The sequence below is a fragment of the Zootoca vivipara genome, chromosome Z1, assembly GCF_965207765.1.
Source record: "Zootoca vivipara chromosome Z1, rZooViv2.hap1.1, whole genome shotgun sequence".
NCBI classification, from domain to species: domain Eukaryota; kingdom Metazoa; phylum Chordata; class Lepidosauria; order Squamata; family Lacertidae; genus Zootoca; species Zootoca vivipara.
Genome location: NC_142583.1, coordinates 59861074 through 59881382, shown reverse-complemented (window position 1 = coordinate 59881382; position 20309 = coordinate 59861074). Strand labels below are relative to the sequence as shown.

Genomic DNA, 20309 nt, shown 5'->3' with positions numbered 1-20309 from the left:
CAAGCTGTGCAACAGGGAATTATGTTGCAAAGCTAGATTATTGCTTTGCTTTAATTAACAAGATGCTGATTTAAATGGGGCACACCACCAGTGCGCTTCCAAGGCCTGCTCACTGAGAACAGTAGTCCCATCAGGAGATCATGCCCTAGATGCGTTTCCTGTTTTCAAATATTCCGGAAATGATAAAAGCAAGCCTGGAAAACCATTTTCAAAACCCGAGACCTCCAGAATGCCATTTGTTCCTATGTGTGATATGAAGCATTTGCACAGGCATCTCCTTATATAATCACAGAAACGTGGGAAACCAAGTCAAACCAGGAATGCATTATTGTCTACAATGACTGCAAGAGGTTTTCCAAAGTTTTGGACAGGGGGTCTCTCCTACTTGGAGATGCCGGTGATCTTGTGCAAAGCAGATGCCCTATCACTTTGCCACAGCCCTTCCCAAACTATATCCACTATAATATTTAAAGGAGGAAGAAGAAAAAACCCTAAACATCTCCTGGCTTAAATACAGTAAGCAATAAATCTCTGGCATTCTGAGATTGAGAACCAATGTGTAGAAATCAGGAAAAGTCATAGAGACTCTTTGTTATTGGCTCTGGCTCCCCCTAGTGTTGGTCTCCCAGCCTTCTGGCCCACCAGCCTGACTGGGCCCCAGTTACTGCTACAGCAATGTTTATGCGTCTGTCCAACCATGCTGCTTTCAGTGGGTGGGGTCAATATGTTTGAAACCACTTCTCCTTCCATGTTTTCACTGAATAAATGCAGCCTGCGGCACTTCTTTGTGGCCGCGATTTCCACGATTAATTATGTGTTGTGTGAAAAAGGGCTTTGTTGCTGGTTCATTTTGTTGGCTAAGGAAGGACATGTCCATTCGAGCACACTGTAAAAATACTGCAGAAAATGCTAATAACTGTCTCCATCCGCAGCAGTTTCTTACAAAGCTGAAACATAGTGGAGACAAGCAAATGGAAGTACGTAAATACCTTAGGTAGAAGGGTGACATGGGCCTTTCATCTTCTTGAGAGCTGAAAAAGAAGACAGCATGTTTGTCATTAGCATGAAAGTTTCTGCCCTTCATTTGCAAGCTAATTCATACTGAACCACTGAGATCTGAGTAGCAGGGGCTGGAAAAAAAGCTGTGTTGATAGGCATGTTTTGCTGCACTGCCAGAGATAGAGGCTTGCAGGGGAGGGGGGGGGGAGAGAGTGTTCAATTACATTCTTCAAGGTTACAAAACCCCAAGTCATTTTGCTAGTGCTCACCAAGGCAGAACTAGATAAAATTGCTGAGCTTTCAAGAGCCGGAGCAGCTGTGCAACACTTCAAGGGCTATTTCTATAGCAACGATGCAATGATCCGCTATAAGCATAACCAGGACTGGGAGGTGGCGGAGAAGACCAGGGGCTTTCTGTGGTTCCACAAATGAACAATTGGCTTCTAAAGGAGGTTACAATTTCTCTTACTAAAGAAAATTGGGGGGAGGGAACGGAGGGAGAGAAAAACCAATGTTAAACGCTGGTTTCAAATTAAATGCATACAAGTGGCAAAGTAAGCTTCTAACGAGGTGCGACCACACTTGGCATACTGTCTCTCCAAGACCACACCTAAAAAATGATATTGCAAAGATGGAAAAGATGCGGGAGAAGGAAACCCAAATGAACATGGTGCTGGAGCAACTTCCATATGACAACAGAGACAGTGTTTCTCTGTTATGTAATGGAAGGGAGTTTCAACGTGTAGGTGTTGCCGCACTAAGGGCCTGACTCCTGCACCATACAGAATGGACCTCGTGGTGGTGAAATGGTTATCTGCAAGAGTGCATCTCCTGCAGAGCATAGTGATCAACTGGTTATACAGTATAAGAGGTGGGGAAATCTTTTAGGTATCCCCGTCCCAAGTTGCATAGGAGCCTTGACAATATCTTGGACTCTTTGACAACCCAGAGTTTGAAGGCCAAGAAATGGGTTCACCAACGCTAATTTACAGAAAGATAAAGCCAGCTTTGATAATCTCCAATTAAAAACGTCATTTGTGAAAACAAACGCCCACACATTAAATGGATACGGGGTGGGGAGTAGGGAGAAGAGATTTCTCTTCAACCCTCTCTCTCACACCTTTTCATCATTTCCCAAAAGCATTGTGCTAGATAATGGGAATGCAACAACGATTGCCTTTTGCCCTTTGGTTTTAAACCATTACACATCTGTTACTTGAGTGAGGTTCAACAACTTTTCTTCTGGTGGGCCTGTCAGAAACAAACACTGTGGAAGAGCCAATAGGCATGCGCGCGCGCACACACACGCACACACAATCTAGTACACCTTGCACCATCAATATCCCTCTACTGGTTTCTCTTAGTGAACCCAGGTCAACGACAGACTCCTTGTCTCAAGCCCTTAGCTGTTTTGCCTCTATATGATGTTCAGTTCCCCATTGCTACAACCCAATCGACAATGACTCCCTCCCTCCTGCCCTAAACAAGAAAAAACAAAACACTCTTCTTAAGTTCTGTGCCTTTGGAGCAGTTAAACATTGACGATGAATTAATCCAGCCAATCTACAAAGGCCTTTGGAGAGCAGGAGGGTCAGAGACCCATCACCAGAGCAAATGTTTGCAAAGGGACTTGCCCGGGGACGGTCACATGTGCCTGTTCAGAAATTGAAAGGCCACGTCACCCTTGCCAAATATTTGGGTACTTAAAATATAATCAAGCTGTTTTGGTTGCTGAACTATATTTAATGGTATTCTGCTTTGACCTCAGATAGAAGAACCCTGCAGAAAAACAACTTCCAGAGCAATTTGAACTACTAAAGTAGGGACGCGGGTGGCGCTGTGGGTTAAACCACAGAGCCTAGGGCTTGCCGATCAGAAGGTTGGCGGTTCGAATCCCTGTGACGGGGTGAGCTCCCGTTGCTTGGTCCCAGCTCCTGCCAACCTAGCAGTTCGAAAGCACATCAAAGTGCAAGTAGATAAATAGGTACTGCTCTGGCGGGAAAATAAATGGCGTTTCCGTGCACTGGTCTGGTTCGCCAGAAGCGGCTTAGTCATGGTGGCCACATGACCTGGAAGCTGTACGCCAGCTCCCTTGGCCAATAATGTGAGATGAGCGCCGCAACCCCAGAGTCGGTCACGACTGGACCTAATGGTCAGGGGTCCCTTTACTTTACTAAAAAGATCAAAGTTGCATGCTAAGTCCATGCATGCCGAAGAACAAGTTTTAGATGGGGTGGCAAAAGGGACTGCAACACATCAGGCTGCAGAAGCTGGAAAAATCCCAGTTTGGGACATGCCTTCAGATTAAAAATATAAAAGTCTCTATGCAACAGGGGGCGAGCATATCAAGAGAGAAAGGTCCCAATCACAGTCTGATTGCCAGCCATGCTGCTTTTCTGTTTGTGCTCAATTTTCATTGTTTATATTTACCATACTTTTCCATGTATAAGCCGAGGTTTTCTTACTGCAAAATAATGTTCAAAATTGAGGGTCGACTTATACATGGATAGTGCATGGGGACACACACACACACACACACACACACACAGGTGATTGTTTGCAGCCGCGATTCCCCCCCCCCCAAAAGCTCAACAACTCTGGGCCATCTCCCCCCCCCATTTTCTTAAATTGGAGTCCCCCCCAAATAGGGGTCGTCTTATACATGGGGGCATGTTATACAAAGAAAAATACGGTATATGTTTATAAACCACTTACATACCACTTATTTGCAATTGTCCCCAAGCAGTGTGCAAGCAACGCAACAATGTAATTAGTTTTAAAATCAGCTGAAATTTTAAAATGGAAAGACAGGAGAGAATTTAAGAATGTGAGCATTCTCCTGCAGCCTGAAGTAACCGCTGCATCAGTTGCTGCTTCGGCGCTTCAATGTTCATTCTGTGGCCAGGTACAAACCAAGCCTAGGTGTAAGCTGACAACTGAGAATCGCCCTTCAGCATTTGATGAAGTGGGCTCAAGTCCACAAGAGGCAAACAATAAACCTGTTCACCTTTTAAGGTGAAGCAGTATTATGCGGTCCCTTCCAGGCAATTGCTTATTAAGCATTTGCTCCAATTTGTTTGAGGGAAGACTGAAGGATGCTGTGTCAAGCAAGCGGTTTCCCCATCACTTTCCTTATCCTGAAAAGTCCCATTGGGGGTGGGGGGTGGGATAGGTTTGTAGCTCAAGAGCAGCAAATCAACTTTAACTGTGTAACCTGAATCGGCCAGCAGGTGTATGAATCTTGCCTGAAACCCTAGGTTGTTTTTGCTTTCAGAAAGGAGGGGTGGGGAAAACCCAAAACAGGTGTGTGTGGTTTTTTAGCTGTACGGGCATCTGAGGTTAATGGAGAGGTTTGTTGGTTTTGGCTTAACCCGACTGCAAACTACCGGATCTGTTTTCCTCCTTATCATTCAGGTTCAGCTTGGCAAGCCAATCTCTTTTGTACATAGATAGCAAGGACTTGGCCTCTGCAGGAAGTCGTGGGGAGCATTTTTCCAAACAAGTCCAGGACATCACGAGGATTTGAGCAAAAGCGACAATTTTAAAGCAGTGGGGAACCCCATGTTTTTACCTGCTGCCATACAGCTCAGTCAGTAGAGCACAAGACGCTTAATCGGAGGGTTGTGGGTTCGACTCCCATGTTGGGCGACAGATTTCTGCCTTGCAGGGGGTTGGACTAGATGACCCTCGTGGTCCCTTCCAACTCTATGATTCTATGATTATTTGGCTTGTCCGGCACTAGATCAGCTGGTTGTGTTCCTGTGGTAACAATCAGTTACGCAAGTTATCCAACAACTGAAGGTTCAACAGAGTGCCCGCCAATCTCCATTTGATATCTTAAAGATGCTGTAAAGCATTCTGCTTAAGATAAACACTGCATCTGGGGAGACCTGCAAACTGCCTCCTTTTCACCCAAATGTTATGTTCTTAATAACATATTTACATGGACAGAGCCGCCCAGCTTCTGCTGCTTTATTTCTTGAAGATTAAAAATGAGAGGATAGGATGGCAGACAATTGGGAAGAGGCACATCTGTTTATTATCTGCAGTCTGGCAAGACTCCCTGGATGGGTAAGACAGAAAATGGGTCAAGAAGAGGTGGAGAGAATGACTGATGCTGTACGCCAGCCAAGGCTGCACCCTTCCTTTGAAGTCAACAGTAGCATGTTAATACAGACCAAACACAAGTTAAGTTGCATAACAAGGAGCATAAGAATGAGGTTACTAAGCAACCCCAACAGAAAGCATGGAGGAACTGTTATGGAAAACTCGGTCTAGTGCGGAGAGGCCACGGAGCCATTCTTGCAGTCGGAAAAGCAAAGGTTCTGCATCTGCAAAAAGACATCCAAGCATTCTGCCTATATCCCAGCACCAGGCACAAGGCAAATGTTTCCATGATACAGGGCAGCGGTGGGGAACCTGTGAGCCATAGTGGTCCTCACCTAGCCTGGGATGGGGCTGGTTCCCCACCTGCCCCACACCTGATGCCGTATGGGATACTGGGTGAGGACAGGTGATGCTGCAGCTGCAAAGTGATAACTGGGAGCCTCGAACGGTGTCCTGGTTGCTCCTTGTATTTGGTGATTTGGGCATGAAATGGAAGTCCCACTCGGTGGCTCTCAAGTGGAGCTGACCCAACCTAGGCTGGCCAGGAAACCTCACTTGGGATTAGCTGCAATTGATCCCTGCCAAATTTAGGGTGCTGCAGCCACTGTCTGAAAACCCTGCTTTGGGAGGGATCTCCTTCTGAGTTCAAGCCAGCCTAGCAAGGACAAAAAGCTTGGACACTTGATACCGTGCCCAAACTACCCCAACTCTCAAGTAATCTGAATCTTTTGCAACGTTATGCCCTCTGGTCATCGTGACCCCATGTTAAAAATAAACCACTCAACCAATAAAAGGGTTTGTGGCTGTACTACCTGTTTGAATGTGTTGTCGTGTGCAGGCAAAGTGACTCTCCCTGAAACCAATGGAATTTAAGCTACCTGCCGGATAGCAGGGCCGGAATCTCCTCTGGGATCTACACAGTTTGTACAAATCAAGTTGCACTACCTGAACAAGATAAAAAAAATCCTTCAGTAGCACCTTAAAGACCAACTAAGTTTTTATTTTGGTATGAGCTTTTGTGTGCATGCACACTTCTTCAGATACACTGAAACAGAATCTGAAGAAATAAAAACTTAGTTGGTCTTTAAGGTGCTACTGAAGGAATTTTTTTATTTTGTTTCGACTCAGACCAACACGGCTACCTACCTGTAACTAGAACTACCTGAACAAGAGTCTCTCAGAGTGGTTGACTGATGAAAGGAAGACTTTGCACATGCCCAGTTTTCCTTATCACTTCCTCCCTCTGAACAAGTCAACTGAAACAAGCAAATAAACTTCATTTAGCGTTTCTGTCTTGCGGATGGTGTATTTGTGGGAGATTTTTCATTGCTCTTACATTTGCTGTGACCAAACACATGGGCGTATGCTTCAAGTTTGTACTGTTTCTTTTTATTTGATAAGGAAAAGTCTTAACAAACGTCTTTTTAAAACAAGAAAAAACAAACTTCCCATTATTTTCAGCAAAGTGACCTTCTAAACTAGGCTTGGGACGAATGGTATTTTAAAAATTAGGGCGTCAATCCTGCCATTTATTTTTTGTAAGCAGTAACACTTCAATTAAAATAATATAATGCAACATAATTTAGTTATTTATGTCTGTTTCCAAAGTTTCACTTGTTTTACCTGTATTTTATTGAATATTAAGTTATGTAGACAAAAAGCTTTGAAGCATTTTGCAGATTTTAACAATAATCTTATTATGTACAGTGCAACCTCGGTTTGCGAACACCTAGGTTTACGAATTTTCGGTTTACGAACGAATGTAACCCGGAAGTAAGTAAACCGAGGTGTCCGAGGCCTATGGAGGCCTCCGCGAAGGCCTGAAGACTGGGCTGCAGCTGCGGAGGCGCTCCCGTGGCTCTGCGAAGGCCCGGTGCGAAGGCCCGGCCTCCGCAGAGCCTTAGAAGCGCTTCCACAGCTGCGGCCCAGTCACGGACGCTCCGATGTGGTTGTAAACCGAGGTACCACTGTATACCACTTAGGGAGTTTTGCAATTATGCAGTCTCTATTTTGTTCCCTAAATAGTGAATAAAGTGTACTATTCACAAATTATGTATTGAATTATGGCCTGTCTGTCACCCTCAAACACTTTTGCCCTTTTACAACTGTGGGGTACAACTTATATCATAGGTCCAAAGTACCAACCTTATCTCATTGGGCTTACCTAGAAGTTATGAATATAAACAGCCAAGCTGTTAAGAGTGGCCCCACAATACAGATAAAATTCCACAAACAGGGAGGGCAATTAAAATGCCGGTAGGCAATTACACATCAGCTAATGCCTTCAATGGCAGGAGCATAGGTCAGAGGCTCGGCTCCATGATCAATACTTTGGAAGTAAAACAAGCCTGAAGGTTTTCCGTTTACCGTATCTCACTTTTCAACTTAATAATTTGCAGGTACCCATAAAGAGGCCACCTGGTCACGTACACAGTCTAAGGACATCTGTGAGTTTGGCCTCCGCCACCAAGAAGCGTATTTCTGGATGGTGTTACTGGAGATTTCAGCCCCAGGCCATCTCAGGCTTGGAGTGCAATACAAAGGACTTCCGTTTGCCTTCTCTAAACCACATTTTTATTACAATGTGAGTTTCTTACAATACCTACGAAGAGCAACCATCTAAGCAATTTGAGGGGAAAGGCTATCACACTGTGGGAGATGAAATGCTTTGCATGAGACTTGTTCCAGGATCAATCAGGGATAGGGATGGCCGATATATTGTTGAAAACTGGTTTGAAGTCCACTTTGTGATATTGGTTTTGTAATTTTTGACCTGGCAATATATTGCAAATCATGATGTGTACATGCTATGCAAAAAAAAAAAAAAATCAAAATGTGGGAAAAACCATGAAGCCGGCCAATGCCTCTACATAGCTCCATCCTCATTTCAGACATTGTGATACATCAGTATATTGCGATGTTTACCTGGGAATATATATCACAAAGTTGAAAACCAGATATTGCCCAGACCTAGTCAGGGCTAGGAAAGGCTCCAGCCTGGTTCTAGGCCTTCATAAATACCACCCACTCACAATATTATGGTACATTTATTATGATGTATGTGAGAGTTTAGTGCTTATTGCCACAATAAATTTGTTAATGAGCAAATAAAAAGTCGAGATATGGCCCTACTGATGAGTTATTCACTACGTTCATATCTTTCCTTTCCTCCAGTTGGTGTACATGGTCTCTCCAACTTCCAATTTTATCCTCACAACAACCCTATGAGGGAGAGTAGACTGGGGGACAAAGACTGGACCAAGGTCCAGTCTGAGTGGGGCTCAGTAGTGCTTTTTCTTTCTGCCTCAAACAGAGTCCCTTGCCACTAACCAAGCCACTATCTTTAAAAGAGACTTTCACAAAAGCAACCCAGCAGAAGCAGGGCGAAGGGTTACAGGTTCAGTTCTGGATATCACCACGCAGAGCTGGTGAACAGCACACAAAGGGTGCCAGGTTCAGCCTTCAACACCACCGAGTAATGCTGGGGAAGTCTCCCTCTCTCTGCGGCCCTGAACTTGTGAGCTGTTGCCAGCCAGTTCAACACTGAATTAGAAGACCAAGTGATCTCATTCGGTATAAAGCAGGCAACCGCTTACACTTCAACTCCTTTTGCACTTGCCATTAATAGTTGCCTTGCATTCCCAAACCTCATTCTCACTCCCTCTCCATCGAAAACTGCCTTCTGTCCGTCAGCCGCTATTGCAAGGTATCCTGCAAGTGACTCTGAACAGGCACCAACTTCTCAATCATGGTCTTGCACAGTGCTGGCATTTTCCAGAAGGACTTTGCGCCAAGGCCAGAGACCACCCCACCAATGTGTGAAAAAAGTCCATGATAATGCCTCTTCCGTGTCACATGGACTCAACACACAGTCGGCAGAGTGAGAAAAAAGTATTCAGTTTCAAGATCTGAGCAAACAATGGGAGGGAGGCGCAACATCTTGACCACGAAGGGTCTACAGGGACAAAAGTTGCATCCTGAAATGCTAAAACAATGGGAGCATTATATTCCATTCTGGATCTACTGCAGCTTCCAGAGAGCATTCAAGAACCATTCTTCATCTAGCTCAGTACGAAACAAAGACCCTGGATATCTGCTATCCAACAGGGATATTTTGCAGCCCCTACCTGGAGATTAAAAAGGTAAAGGGTAAAGGGGCCCCTGACCATCAGGTCCAGTCGTGTCCGACTCTGGGGTTGCAGTGCTCATCTCGCTCTATAGGCCGAGGGAGCCAGCATTTGTCCGCAGACAGCTTCTGGGTCATGTGGCCAGCATGGCAAAGCTGCTTCTGGCAAACCAGAGCAGCGCACGGAAACGCTGTTTACCTTCCCGCCGGAGCGGTCCCTATTTATCTACTTGCACTTTGATGTGCTTTCGAACTGCTAGGTGTGCAGGAGCTGGGACCGAGCAACGGGAGCTCACCCCATTGCAGGGATTCGAACCGCCGACCTTCTGATCAGCAAGCCCTAGGATCTGTGGTTTAACCCACAACGCCACCTGGGTCCCTGGAGATTAAACCTGGTATATTTTGCATACATTGAGCTATGGCCCTTCCTCCAGTTCTTTATTGACACATTAGTTAACAATAGGCCCCATTGTTTAACGATGATGATGATGGCAACAGAATTTAGCTTTAGGAGCCGACACAGTAGTCTGTTGGCATCATAAAAGCGACTGCTTATGTTTACAGCCCCCAGGATTTGGCCCTGGCCCATGCATGTGGTTCAGAGTGCATGACTAATGGAATGATTAGTCAAGGTTGGTGAGAGCTAGAATGGTACTTTCTTTCGGGGTGGGGGAAGAATAAAGATCACACTCCGAAGAGCCCATAGCCCATAGCAACTTCACTTGCTTCCTTGCCAGCGCCCAAAGGAGAGATATGAGAGGGAGAGCATGTGTCTGTGGACTGTACCATCCCCAACTCTGTGGGTTTTTTTAATGCTCCTCTGCACGAAGAAATGCCCTGAACCTGAAAGGAAAATACTAGGATCAAAACCTTTTAAGGGGAGGGGGATTTTGTTATGGAGAGAAGCATTAAGGGATGTGAATTTCCACCCATAGCCTGGAATGGTACAGTCCTAATACCACTTGTGAGAAGCCTTGAGTCAAGTTTAGTTCTGCTGGGATAGCTTAGTTGGGAGAGCAGGAGACTCTTAATCTCAGGGTCGTGTGTTTGAGGCACATGGTGGGCAAAATATTCCTGCACTGCAGGGGATTGGGCTTGGTGTCCCTGGGGGTCCCTTCCACCTTTACAATTCTAAGTTCTGAACAGCTTACGGACCCACCAAGCCCTTACTCGGTTTAAATAGGGTACTTGCTGAAAATCAGCTGCAAAAATAAAATTATAAGGAAAAATAGAAATATTTGTTTTAAGGAGGCCTTTGTTGGGATTATTTTTACGAATCAATACAGCCAAACCAAACTTCTCGAACACATAGCCCCTAAGCTAAACATTTAATTCCCAAAATTATGAAGCATCATCAAGATCTCTCAGTACAGGAATGCTATTTTCCTAGAGAGCGCATTTCCAGTCGAGTGTTCCAATGGAGATATATGAACAGCTACACTGCTAAAGATCCCCAAAAGAGTAAATGGAGGCAGATGTTTCTCGTGAGCCAAAGCTGTTCAGTTACAAGAGCGGAGCAGCAATTCTTGCAATCAAAGACGGAGCTCTCTTGAGAGCAACTATGGTGCGAAGCAGAGTTGGTCTACTTGGCAGGGGCAGAACTGTCAAAGTTTACTCAAGTCAGCATTAATGAAAGATGTTTGGGCAGCAGGTTTTAATGCTTTTTATTCTAAGTGTAAGAACAAAAATTCCTGTAGGCTCAGAAAATATATGTAAGCAAGCAGTATTATTAATATCGCAATGGAGTTCCTTTTATTTTCTAGATGAAGTCAGCATGCTAGATTAAACCAAACTATTTATGGCACAAACAGTTTTTACAGGCAGCCATAAGAGGACTCAGAAAATATGACGATCTTGTTAATGCTTGAAATGGTATTTATACCTTTCCCTCTTCACAGACCTGGCAGCTCGTCTATAAAAACCCAGCTTCAAAATAGTTTTTATCGTATTCTATTTTGACATGAGCAAGCATGCTCTGTCACTCACTCGCCACACACACACACACACACACACACACACACACACACGGGGAGAGAGAGAGAGATGGGAAGAAGCTGCTGGCCTGTGTTAAATCATCAAAAGCAACGTTTTGACTGTCCCTGAGGCAACTTTGAAATAAAACCATTGCCCTGAAAACTCTGCACAGATATTTCAAAGAGCAAGGCAGCATTCCTAACCCATTGCTCTCCTTTCACTGTAAGGATGCATCACAACAAGTACTCTTTAGGGCACTTCAATCCTGTACAGTACAAGCCTTCTTAGAGAGAGCTCACTTACAAATTACATGTGTCTAAGACTGAAGTACAAAAGACATGTAAAGGCACCTTAGCAAGTCAGAAATAGAGAAGCAAATACATTGAAATACCCATTTACTAGCGCACAACAACACTCATTCTCCAGCTTTTATCGAAAACACATTTCTGCTCTAAAACAGGGGTCCTCAAAGCAGTTGATACTGACCCATGGGGTCAGTGGGATTCTGCAGGAGGCGAATTAAGACCCAGAGGTAGAAAATAAGTTTACAAGTACAGTATAGTGCAAAAAAATAATCACAATCTTTTGTAACCATGTGTCCTTGGGGGGGGAGGCATGAGCATGTACAGAGTGCACCTCTCATGCCAGTGAGGAACTTCTGCATTTAATGACAATACCACAATATAACCGTATTCTTTTTTCTTTTTTTACATTTCATAAACCTAGCAATGGTGACTGATTAATAAGTGTTGATTATTGCTATTTCTTGACTTTGCTTCATTGACATTCCTAAGAATTTGGGCTGGGTTTGAAGACAACTTCACAAGCTTATCATGGTCTCAGCAAAGTCAGAATTTTGGGGAACCTTGCTCTATACAACATAATATCTTGCTCTATACAACATAATATCTCAACTTCCTATGCAGCTTGACTCAGGAGCAGTGCTCACTGTGTTCAATAGGATCTGATCCCAGGTAGGTTAGACGACTGCAGCCAAAACTTACTTGGATCCATTCTGTAAAAACCAGCCTGCTGCTTAAATCCTGAGAATCCAACTACTGTATGTCCATTTTCCCACGATCAGGTCCAGGGGAGAGAAAAGTTCCATTCTATACTAAACCAACCTAGAACAACCAGAGAATCTAAACTTGTGACGTGGTAGAGAAAATCTGCGCTGTTATTAACATTTAGGCTGGAAGTCAGTGAGGCTTAATAGCTCTTACTTCTAAGTAGACATACCTACGGTACTGCATGATTAAAAATCATGGAATTAGAGCAATATGTAACCATAACATAAGCAACCTTTGGGGAAAATAAAAAGCATATAACCAGGGTATATTTTCAGTGAGTTATTCTACAGCCTCCCTAGACATGCACATGGTGTCTATTTTGGGCGACGGTGGGGGTTGGATATAAAGCATGCAGAATTCAAAGACGTGGTATTTCTGCATTATTGCAAATGTATCCCAGCAAGATCAGATAAAAGAAACTGTTTAGCAAATAGCCTGAGCAGATTAAGAGGCAGCTGGGCAGAAAATTGCCCAGATCAGATCCCTCAATTTGAAACATGATTACAAACAAACGACGACGAAACCGGAGTTTACCTTTGCAGAGACATGATCTCACAAGCCATTCCTGAAAGTTTTCTCTGAACGGGAAACTGCCTGTTCCGGGAGCTGACCTCCTTTACTTCTTCCTCTCAGCACTGCGCCGTAGTCTCGGGCTAGCCTAGCACAAATCTTTTTTGGAAAACCAAACCAAATAAAATAAAATAAAAAATGCCTGCCCGCAGCGAGGAGCGCTGAAGGCTCCAACTCGTGATTTCCCTCGCTTCTTCCTGCCTGGCTCAGGATTCAGTGCTCTAAAGCTACCAGAGATATTCAGGGAGAGACACCCTCTCCCTTTGCAAGCTGCGATTATTTAGGTTTCCAGCCCGCTTGAGGTCTTGCCGCTTTTTTGTGCGCCCGTGCAAAGAAAAATATGTAAAGCCACCCTCCAAGTCCACTTTGACCTTTTGTTCCTGAGGAAGCAGCTGAAGCATCCAGCCAATCAGAAATAGCAGCGAGTGACAACCAGTTCAGGCTGCTCGCTCGCCTCCTCCTCGTAGGCGCGTCGCCATCCCGGGTAACTTGAAACTTTCCCCAACAATTCCGCCCCGCCTGTCAATCAACTGCGCCCAATGGAGCTTGAGAAGCCAGAGAGGGAGGGGACAAAAAAGGGGCCTGAAGCACAGCATGGGAGGCGAGGGAAGGAGGGGGGAGAGAGAGAGGCTTGGGGACCTTTGCAAGCCCTGCAAGGCAAAAAGGGGGTTGTTATTGACTGATGGGAAAGTGGGGTTGGGGGAGAGGAGTGGAAAGGCAAATCAGGATGCCGGAATGAAGCTGCAACGACCGGTTTTCTCCTGCAAAAGCATCCTACGTGCGCAAAGCCTCATCGCCGCGGTCTGGACGATGGGACTTCGCGCGCCGCATGCAGCGCTTTTGCTGTGCAAGCCTCTCCAGACATCACGTTAAACACGTCGCTGTCACTTATTCGTTTTGGGGAGGGGAAAGACGAGCAAGCAAACCAGAGCATCTTTCAAGTGTAGTGGCACAAGTCCCTCGGGGCCTTTAGGGAACAGCAAGCAAAAGTGTCTTGGGGAACGGCTTGTTAAAGACCAGCAAAGAATTTATCGTGGAAGGCAAAGAAACGGGGGCAAGCGATACTTGCCTTCTTGATGGTAGTCATCGGCAAAGCCAGGGGACGGGGTGGGGAGTGGAGCTGGCCCCCCAAATCAAGTAAATAAATAAAAAGTATAAATTGTAGAAAGATTTCAACATATTTTTTCTGAGCACTTGAGGTCCAAAGAAATTAATTAAAACAACAACAACTTGTCCAGACATTTCATTCTGAATCTGCAAAAGAAAGCCGGACAGAGGATGCTGTCATGTGGGTGACCTGCCCCCCTCCCCCAAACATAAATTCTGGCTACGCCCATGATCCGCAAAATCCATAAACACATAAGCCCATCCATTGGTGTTGCTGTTTTAGGTTGGGATTCAATAATGGGCACATTTGGGTTGCTCAAGAAAAGTTTATTCCGCGACAAACCCACTTCCCCTCAAAATATTTTTTCTTTTTGCAGGAAGGGAAGTGATGGGTAATGTGCTGGAAGGTGTGGGTTGGCTATTGCTTGATGCAACATGGTGTGATCTCTGCAGAAACAAATTAAGAATCAACGCATGATAAATAGCCCACGTCATCTAACCTCCCTGCAAACTTTGCGCAAACAAATAAGGACAAATGCTCAATAAATGCTGTCATCATCATTTATGAATTACTTCCAAGGAAGCATCTTGAAGCAATTTCACAATGCAATGGAAACACATATAGAACAAGTGCATGTATCAACACAATTTTGAATGAACAGACTGTTGTTTTTGTGGCAAGAGACTAACAGTTGCCTCTCTGAGAAGTATTTATTTAAGGCTTTTATAGATAACCCTTCATAATATATCCCCCCAGGGAGGGAAAACTAAAACTTTCTCCCCTTGCAAATGAAAATTCATAGTTAGGCAGCAATCCTATGCATATTTACATAAAGTCCAGTCACAAAAGGTGTGCGCAGTACCAGCTTCTTATCAATTTTTGTTTTGTTTTGTGGTTTTTTTGGCACTGGTTATTTCAAAATCATTTTCGTTCTAGTTTCCTTTCAAATGTTTGTAACAGGGTAGAAGTAGTTTCTTGTTTTCATTATTGATATTATTGTTGTTTGATGGTGTTGGGTAAATTTTATTGTATATTTTGCATTGACTGTGGTTTGTTTGTTTTTTAATTCATTGCTAAAATAACCATGCTTTGTCCAACAAAACCATCCTGTCCACGTAAGGACTTCTGCTTGCACAGAAGAATTCTCCCCTTTCCCCTCCCCACAAGCTTCCAAAATCTGCCCCTGGAGGGTTGGGGGGGTGCAGGGAGGAGGAGAGGGAAGGGCAAGTTCTGCTGCACAATTGGAAGTCCTTGGACGAACAGGATGATTTCGTTGGATACAACCCTTTATAAACAAAGTGTGGAAGAAGAAAAATAAGATGTCATTCAAATGAAAAAGCGGGCATTAAAGGAGCAAGGTTTCTAGTACACATACACTGTATATAAATATTAAAAACAAACTGTTGAAATGCAGATAGCACATTCTCCCTCTCCTCCTCTCCCGCACAGTGGTAATACACCCAGCTGGAGACATGTGCACATCTGTAAGTGATTAATAAAACCTAGAAATTTCTGCTCCTTTTAAGTAGATACTGTACTGGAAATCACATGATTTACTTGACTAGCCAAATATTTAATAACAGCAATTTTCTTTTGTGAACTGGCCTGAATAATTTGTTGCTCCTTAATTCTGGACTTGTCAGCGACATACAAATAAGGCATGTGTGACACATCCCAGGAGCATGGGACATGCAGAGTGAGGTTTCCCATTGACACGCCTTCATATATTTCCTAAACAATGATGCCAATTTACAGCTATTATTGACACACTGTATCATTCTTACAACCAGGTATAGCATCCCTTGGTCACACTGCGTACCTTAAGCATGCTTTATTTCTTCTACCTGTAGAAACAATGTCTTTAAAATATTCCGATACAGAGTATTCCCCCCACCCACCCAAGATTCCTGGCAGTTTATAAATTTACAGAGCCTATCTGGCTATTCTTCACATTATGTGCCTGTAACATTATGAAGACCAACCTTCCCCAGCCTGGTACTCTCTCCAGATGTTTTTGGATAGCTCCCATCAGTCCTAGCCGGTGTGGCCACTGGCGTGCTGCCTGGGGATGATGAGAGTGGTAGTCAAAAACATCTGGAGGGTGCCAGCTTGTGGGAGACTGAAGCAGGCTTATATGAAGGGCCCCCAACCAATAGATCCATGGTGCCAAAATTATTGGAGAAGGGGCGGGGGTTGACGGGATTGCTTAGGATCCACAATTGAGTGGCACGGTCAGAGATTTGTTGGTTCATACATGCACCTGTGAATCACTGGCTGCAGAGGTACCTCTCCAATTAGACATCTTTTGGGTCTCAGATTAAATCTCTTCTCTCTGTGTTCCGAATACAGCCTGATGGAGAGTTCTGTGAAACTACAAACCTTGTGCCACTTAAAAACTATTAGCTGTGGCTGGTCCTCTGAAATATATCATCTTGCGACTTCTGTGCCAAGGAACTGTGTTTGGCATGAATCAGTAAATGATCCCAGGCCCTAGTTTAGGGGGTAGTCTACAGCCAGGACCTTCTAAAGTATGCATTTAGAGCGGCAAGTTTGAACACAGGCCATGTGAAGTAAGCGGAGTTTTTGAGGACCAAATGACCCCATCAAACACCAGCTACAGAAGCTTACGGCTTCTTCCTCTTGAGTTTGCCTTGCAGGGAAGGGAAATGTTCCATTCAAAACATAAACAGTGACCTAACATGCATGCTGCTGTGGCCTCGGGAGGACAGAGCACAGAATAATAGTAGCACATAAACAGATGCTGGCAAACTGTGAAGCGTCTCGGTTTTAATGTGCCGTTAAGCTGTTTGTTTAATGATTCTAAATATTAACAGTCCAGCTGAGAAGTAGATCTCAACATAACGATGCTTTGGCTGCAGTACTACACAATGTGGCAAAGCGGAAAGATTCTTCTGGGGAGAGTTATGAACCTAAAAAGAGGCCCTTGGGATCAGGCCAAAGGCCCACCTAGTCCTTCAATCCTCTCCCCACAGTGGCCAAGCAGATGCTCACAGGATTCCTCTTCTACAAGGCCTTTGACTGATTATATACCCTTTAAAATGTGCTTGTGGGGGGAGGTGGCAGAAGGGAGGTTATTGTTTTGTTTGGGTGTTGTTTACATTGTGTATTTTGTGTTCTTATCTTGTATATTCATGCTGTGAACTGCCCTGAGATCTGCAGATAAAGAGCAGTATAAAATAAAATAAACAAAACAAAATTTCCCATGGGGTGTATAGGGTGTTAGGGGAGGAGGAGTAACTTTGGTGGGGGACACGTCATAATATTTATTTATAAATTTATTTATTTATACATACATACATACCCTGCCCATCTGGCTGCATTTCCCCAGCCACTCTGGACGGCTTCCAATAAAATATTAAAAATACGATAAAACATCAAACATTAAAAACTTCCCTAAACAGGGCTGCCTTCAGATGTCTTCTAAAAGTCATATAGCTGCTTATTTCCTTGACATCTGATGGGAGGGCATTCCACAGGGAGGGGGCTGCTACCGAGAAGGCCCTCTGCCTGGTTCCCTGTGACCTCACTTCTTGCAGGGAGGGAACTGCCAGAAGGCCCTTGGAGCTGGACCTCAGTGCCCAGGCTGAACAATGGGGGTGGAGACACTCCTTCTGGTATACTGTTCCTTATAGGGTAGTTTGTCCACCTTTGGTCCCTACCCTGCACTCAGCTCTCACCTGTGCCTCCTAGAAGCTGTCAGTATGTGACAACAGCCACACCCCAGGAAGGGCTTTTTGACTGGCCAGCTAAACCAGGTGAGGGTAGCTGATGGGTCTCAAACCCTTGGTGAGTTAGGGACTTCTTCTGCATGAAAAGACAGGCTGCAACTGGTGGATCCAGTGGTCAAGAAGGTGGTTTCTGCAAGTGCTGTAGAGGGTAGTGAGGGGCAGATGGGGTTTGTCAACCTCACAAGGGAGCCCATTGAGGAGAAGGAAAACTCTGAATTTACACCTCAGCTGCCTTGCAGGATATATCTCATGAGGATGGGAAGATGGCTTCAGCTATGTGCTGTGCAGGCCAAAATCTTGGAGAGGCTTTCTAAGAACTGAGGCAGAAAAAGCACAAGGGAGCCTGGAAAGGCATGAGTACAGTTGCAAATGTAGCCAAAATAGCACCACCAATCCACAAGACAAGAGGTATTAGCAGGGGTGGGTGAACACCAAGGTTTTGCAGAAATAAAAAAGAAAAATCCACAGACCCCAAATATAGCCCTTCCATCCTAATTAGTCTTCTCATGCATCTGTAACAATAATAGCTATTGCCCCAAATTAGACGCAGGCAGGGCTGATCAGGATTGGAGAGAAAGGGGTGTATGTCAGAAAGCTGCCTAGCTTCATTAGCCTAGCAGCCAATACAATTATTACATACAACATTAATTACAGAGGAAACCAGAGACATGACTTCACTTTTTAAAATTTTTAATTTTTACCCTTGATAAGCTAGTGAAGTGCATACATTCTTACCAGGTGGGCATCCCCAGTGCCACACTGCAAACCCTGGCACACTTACATCTTTCCAAAATTGGGAATCTGCTCTACGTGGCAATGTTTTAAGACAGAACACGAACATTTACTTTTCTTTATTGCACAAGCCCCTGTGTATCTAGAGCAAGCCACTCGCCGGGTTTTGCAGGAAAGAGAGAGCACGAAATGGAATTTTCCATTTAATCAAAAACAGAGCACTGAAATTTCATCTGCAGACTCCTCCTGATTCTTCCATCGCTTCCTAAAGCAAACAAGCCTGAGGGTGATAGGATATTAAACACCACGTATTTACTTTGAAATCAAATGGTCTTCGTACTTCCTCTGTTCTATTCATTTTAATGTTACAATCTGGAAATGCTACAAGCATTTCCCCCCTGTTCCTCTTAATGGAAAAACGCACGAGCCAGGTTCAGACAGAATAGTTTCCTGCTATGAGAATGCGTCAAATTGAGCCTCAGGTTTGCACATTCTCCTTTGTGCACGGTAAGAAAGAAATTCAAAGCTTCCTTTTGCGATTTGGAGCAAACTCCAGATTCCCATGATGTCTGAATAAGGGAGACTGTGATTTGGACAGATCAGTTACGTATGCAACAAGCTAAGACCTGAAACAACAACTTGATCCTGGTTTGATCCTCACTGCCGGATTGTGATATTTGTATCCATTTCCCAATGCCTCCCTTTACTGATCCATAACAGACTGGACACGCAAGAACCAATGATAAGAGAAGAACTAAGAATTTCCGAAAGTTAAACGCTAGGCTGATACCGTCCAAACGTTCGCCGTCTTCCCAGTATGCCACCAAAACTGTCTAAATAAATTATGTAGCAGTTTCCTTTCTTCAGAAACATGAGACACCAAGCAGAGGCAGAAAAGCAATTTCTAATTAGGATGCGGGGGGGAATCCGATTTAGCTGTGTGGGGCTCAGTAGGCTTGCGGGATGGAGTTACCCATTGCTGCCTTAAGGCAAGTAAGTAAGTAATTATACTTGGCCTGAAAAAGAGTGTGAGTGGAATGGTTAAGTCTACACATGACTTTAGCAAAACTGTATTCAAACCAAATGATCCAAGCATGAACTATAGAGGCTGGCTCAGATGGGACACTAACATCTCAGGGAATCTGGAGTATTGGCTTCACCTCAGGAAGCCCCTCCACGCCTTCTCTGTGAACTAGAGCTGGGCAATATATCAATACATCATCTAAAACTGGTCTGAAGTCCATATCGTGATATTGGTTTCATAATTTTTGACCTGGCAATATATCGCGAATCACAATGTGTGTGTGTGTGTGATGCAAGAATCACAATGTGGGGGAAACCATGTAGCCTGCCAATGCCTCTACATAGCTCCAGTGGCGGAGCTTCATGCTCCGGCACCGGGGGCAGGGCTGGCGCCTGTTCTGGGGATGGGCTGCGTCTCCCGGAGGGGGGGGCGCACGTTCCGGGGGTGTGGCGTGCCTCCCGGAGGGGCATGACACACGTTCCGAGGGCAGGGCAGGCACCCGCGATGGCGCCACAGCTGCCAAGTACCCCGTTTTCCCCGGGAACCCCCCCATTTTTACTTACCTTTTCCCGGTGGTCCCCCGTATCACTTCGTCTCCCGTTTTTCTCCTGCTGGCGGCCATTTTTTTTCTTTCCGATTTGCCCTTCTATGGGCACCAAAAATGGCCGCCACCGGCTTCAAAAGTCGCTTGTACGCATGTCCGGAAGTGCATAGACGCGACTTCCGGTGTTGACGGCGGCCATTTTGGTGCCCATAGATGGGCGGAGCGACACCGGAAGTTGTGTCGATGCACTTCCTGACATGCGTACAAGCGGCTTTCGAAGCCGGCGGCGGCCATTTTTGGTGCCCA

General features: G+C 44.8%; 1 protein-coding gene across 9 annotated transcripts in view; it reads right to left on the bottom strand.

Annotated features, from left to right (window-relative positions):
• FAM13A (family with sequence similarity 13 member A) overlaps nucleotides 1-20309 on the bottom strand; it is a 131853-nt gene that overhangs the window by 51684 nt on the left and 59860 nt on the right. For 5 of the 9 annotated variants that reach the window (XM_035113462.3, XM_088660516.1, XM_035113460.3 and 2 more), the window contains one exon: nucleotides 990-1031. In XM_035113462.3, the coding sequence (XP_034969353.3) occupies nucleotides 990-1031 (42 nt within the window). Of the gene's footprint in view, nucleotides 1-989; nucleotides 1032-4570; nucleotides 4759-12210; nucleotides 12331-12810; nucleotides 13318-20309 lie in introns of those variants that run through there. The other 4 variants (XM_088660519.1, XM_035113465.3, XM_088660520.1 and 1 more) reach the window with 4 other exon arrangements.